Source organism: Wasmannia auropunctata, unplaced genomic scaffold, assembly GCF_000956235.1.
Source record: "Wasmannia auropunctata unplaced genomic scaffold, wasmannia.A_1.0 LD272599.1, whole genome shotgun sequence".
NCBI lineage: Eukaryota > Metazoa > Arthropoda > Insecta > Hymenoptera > Formicidae > Wasmannia > Wasmannia auropunctata.
In genome coordinates this window covers 12,668-16,882 of record NW_012090291.1, presented here as the reverse complement: position 1 = coordinate 16,882, position 4,215 = coordinate 12,668, and the positions used below count along the sequence as shown (strand labels likewise).

At 25.6% G+C, this 4,215-nt stretch overlaps 1 protein-coding gene across 1 annotated transcript; it reads right to left on the bottom strand.

Annotated features, from left to right (window-relative positions):
- Nucleotides 1-2,727: 2,727 nt before the first annotated feature.
- On the bottom strand, nucleotides 2,728-3,959 carry LOC105462028 (lipase member N-like). The gene is made up of 3 exons (XM_011708550.1): nucleotides 3,704-3,959; nucleotides 2,959-3,117; nucleotides 2,728-2,796 (listed from the first exon to the last, which is right to left on the bottom strand). Exons 1-3 carry the CDS (start codon nucleotides 3,893-3,895, stop codon nucleotides 2,728-2,730), a joined length of 420 nt encoding a protein of 139 aa, XP_011706852.1. The 5' UTR covers nucleotides 3,896-3,959.
- Nucleotides 3,960-4,215: the final 256 nt, after the last annotated feature.

The window sequence follows — 4,215 nt, the reverse complement described above, 5'->3', positions numbered from 1 at the left end:
ATTTTTTTTTACATATTTTGCAAGTATTTGATATGGAAAATATGTCTGCAAAAGGATTCAGTCCGATTTGCAAAATTAACAAAGTTATAGACTGGTACTCGTAATCGATTCTTATATTTGAGATCGTCTTAAGTACCTATAGTCTTAAGATGTTACAAGCCAATAACAGAGCCGTATTAGCATCTTAAGATATTACTTAAGACGGCTTTAAAATAAAAACCGACTTATGAATACCAGCCATAATACTTGATAGAGAGTGGTCTCAATCTATGTAATCAGTACAAACAATTTTAAACGCGTTGTTTTCGAAACCACGTTTTTCAAATTGGTACCCATAATATATCGAAAACTAATTAACCAATCAATTCGGGCTTGTGCACACATCTTCAGCATATGCGTGGCTATAGTCCCTATCTCGAGCAAGTCAAAATATGTTTTTTTTTTATTTTTACAACCCTTTAAAGTTGAAAAAAAATGGTAAAAGTCTAAAATTAATTTTCAAATTAGTGTCACTTTTTAAATTTGTAATATTTTATTTATGTTCTGGTACCAGATATAGCCAAACTTATACTAATTAAGAATTTCTTTGAGTTTTTTGTTTTAAATGAGCAGAACAGCCGGAATTATGGACCGTGGACCAATCCTTTTTTTTCATGACCTCAGTATATATTGTATACAGCTTATTTATAGTTATTTTTAAATACAAATATTTTGAAACATGCTTCAAATATGTATAAATATGTAGGAAAAAACCCCATCCCAAAAACTTTATACTTTTTTTTAAAAAAATTCGCAAAAATAGCATAAAAATTTGGCCTCTAGACTAGAATACCCCCTTAAAAAGCAATTTTGATTATTATTTCTTTACTTTAATATATATTTGCTATTTCACTACCAATATATTGAAATAGAGGAGATATTTCTTTCCAAATGGCGATCGAACTAAGGCAGATTCCCAATTTTATTTTTGCGTTGTATTCGGGTTTTATGGATAGTAAAATAAAAAAATGCGATAGATCCCATCGAGTGACCGATGTAGCGTAGTTTTTTATTTTAGCTGGTAGTCTCTCGTTCTTATCTATTTCGTGACAGATAGATGATGAAATCATATTTTATTTCATCTTTTATTACAATAGCTTTTCAATATTGCTCAATTAATGAATAATTGTTAATTTATTAATTTAATTACGGTTAATTATTTTTTTAATACAGAGAATATGCGCGACATATATATATATATACATAATACATATATATATATAATAGTATTATAAGTCTTCATATTTTTTATTAAAGATAAGTCAATTTTATTTAAAATTTTTTGTTTAGAAAACTCTTAAATTAATAAACGCCCTTAAATGAATAAAATGGAAGAAATAAAAAGTAAGATTAAGTATATCAAAATGATTTAAAACAAATATCGATATGACAAAATATCAAAATTAATAAAAAATATTTCTTTTAAATAATACTTGTAAAATAAGATGCTAAATTGCCAAAAGTATTTTTTCTCGTGGAGACGTTTTTATGTGTAATCTGCAATAATAATTTCCTCTCAAAAGTCATATATCATACTCTTGATCAGTCAATAAAAATGCTAAAACATAAAATAATATGTAACTATAATTATATATATTTATAATTATATATTATAATTATATATATTTTTGAAGTAACTACTATGTAAATTGAATTAACAAAGAATCTGTCACAACTCCGCAAATGATTTACCTTAAAATATATTGTTAAACTCAAAAATCTAAGAGATACACGTATTTTTTTATATTGACCTAATCTCAGATATTTAATGAATAAAACGACTTTTTCAAGTTGACGCTTATATTTGACTTCTATATCAACTAATTATCAAGGAAACAGTGAGATAAATACACGTAAACTCAAATAAATACACACAATGCGCAAAATTCGAACAGCAAGTAAAAAATACTTTTCGCGCATTTATACGGTATGCTGAAAGAATTAATGTCGCATCATTTATTGATAATTTCTCACCAAGGTTTTTTCCAGGGTCAAAGAACATCCAGGTATTAGATGTGCATATGAGAGTCACAAGACCGTGTTGAAGAAACACAACTTTTTTTCTGATCTTTAGATAAAGGACTTCATGACATCCTGTGTATTACCAAGTTATAACCATCTTCCGTTATGACGCAATCCTCCTCGGCGGGATAACCATATCTTTCTACTAAACCGATATGTGTAGACATATTAAAGAAGGGTTTAAGGTTTTTAATGATCGTAACATGTAAAATATCATGAAATTTAATTATGTAATAAAGATAATTTGGAGAAGATTTCAGGAGTTATCTATCTTTTATAACAGTATTAGAAATTATTTTTAAAGATCTTGTAATTCAAAATAAGTTGAAAGAAAGCAATTAATACTAATTATCTATATAAAAATGGAATTTAAATTAAAAGGTACATATTTGCAAATTTTTGTTTTAATTTAAATATAATAAAATATTACGCAATGAATAATGTGTGCTTAAAAGAATTATTACTAGAACAGTTATAATATTAATAGAGATATAAAAGATAATAGAAAAAGTAAAAATGAAAACTGATAATATTAATAAATAACAATTAGACATTTAGACAAAACAACATTTGTGTTGTAACGTACACATTTTTATGATTAACATAATACTTTATATTATTAAATGTCTGAAGAAAAAAAGTATACTCACCTGTAATCATATTTTGTTAATAATGGTGTAACAATTGCACGGAACTTCCGGCCGGAACATGCGAAAATAATTCGGGTAATGCTGTCTGCAATGAATTTATTAAAAACAATTTTGATTTGTTGTGTAATATAAAATATAAATTTACAAAATAAACATTAGTATATAATTTTTAGTTCTTAAAAGATATAAAAACAATGGCAATGTTACAATTAGCAAAATTATATTAAATAAGATGTGTATGATATACAGTGTTAAATTGTGCTGGATCGGATCCAAAGCCTGAAGACAATATTGCAATGCAGATAGCCTGAGTAATTGCTTTATCTACACACAGTGTTCTTCCAATTGTAATGGTCGTTGATGATAAGGAGGCTACTTCATATATTTCATTAACGTCAAAAAATTCCTAATAAACAAATATAAACGCAAATATAAAAAATATACACAAAAAATTGTAACCTTATTATATTATATTACAAAATATAACAATAAACTAAATATATGTATATAATTTTTTACAATCATTAATAAAATAATAGCATAATAGAAGTAAATACGCAATTATTATAATGCACAATATAGTAGTAGTATAATAATACAAATAACACAAAAATCAATATATTTATGATCAATGTATTCACAGTATTGAAGATTTTAGTCTAAAGTAAAACACCTTTTGATAATAATTAATCACATTTATATAATATTTACAAAAAGAATATAATAACACATAAAGAAGAAAATTTGAAATTAATAACATTAAAAATAAAAACTATTTCTCTATATCAGTCAATTATTTATTTAAAGCGCATACATAACTTCAATAATTGTTATTAATATTATAATTGTTTTTATATATTAATAATATATATAATTGAAGTAATGTTGCTAATACAATTTATTATCTTATTAGAATAATATTAATATAGAATTTATGTCTAAAATATATCTCCCATTATTTTTCATTTTCTTATCTTAAAATTTGGTATTACATCATGTACAAATTGAATTATAGAAGGTATTTCTTTCCCAGCAATAGGTAGACCAAGGTAGATTCCCAATTTGATTTTTGTGTTGTATTCGGGTTTCATAGATAGTAAAGTAAATAATACGGTTGCACCCATCGAGTAACCGACAAAGCGTAGAGTTTTTTGTTTTGTGCAATTAAGTACATAATCGATCATAGCTGGTAAGTCTCTCGTTCCCACCTCGTAATAGCTAGATGAAAGTATATTTCGTTTTCTTTTTTATTAATGTTACAATACTCTCTCTATGGAATCATCGAGAATAACTTTTTCAATTTTTTAAATTTAGGTAAATGTTTACCTTTACACAGTCAGCCCCAAATGACTTCCGACTGATTTTGATCTTGACCTTGACCCTTAAGAAGTTTAAAGCCACTGACGTTTCCCGTCGCTCATTATTTATTAAAAAGTTATTAACATAATAAGTTATATATGCTCATTTAATCGTGTGTCATGTTTATGGGATTTAGTGGATTATT

What these genes read in the sequence shown, in the direction of transcription:
- LOC105462028 (XM_011708550.1), bottom strand. Translation starts at nt 3,895, where the DNA reads ATGATCGATTATGTACTTAATTGCACAAAACAAAAAACTCTACGCTTT. An exon ending in TAATTCAATTTGTACATGAT is followed by an intron (nt 3,118 to 3,703) that starts GTAATACCAAAT and finishes TTTGTTTATTAG; the next exon opens with GAATTTTTTGACGTTAATGA. An exon ending in ATCCAGCACAATTTAACACT is followed by an intron (nt 2,797 to 2,958) that starts GTATATCATACA and finishes AATTCATTGCAG; the next exon opens with ACAGCATTACCCGAATTATT.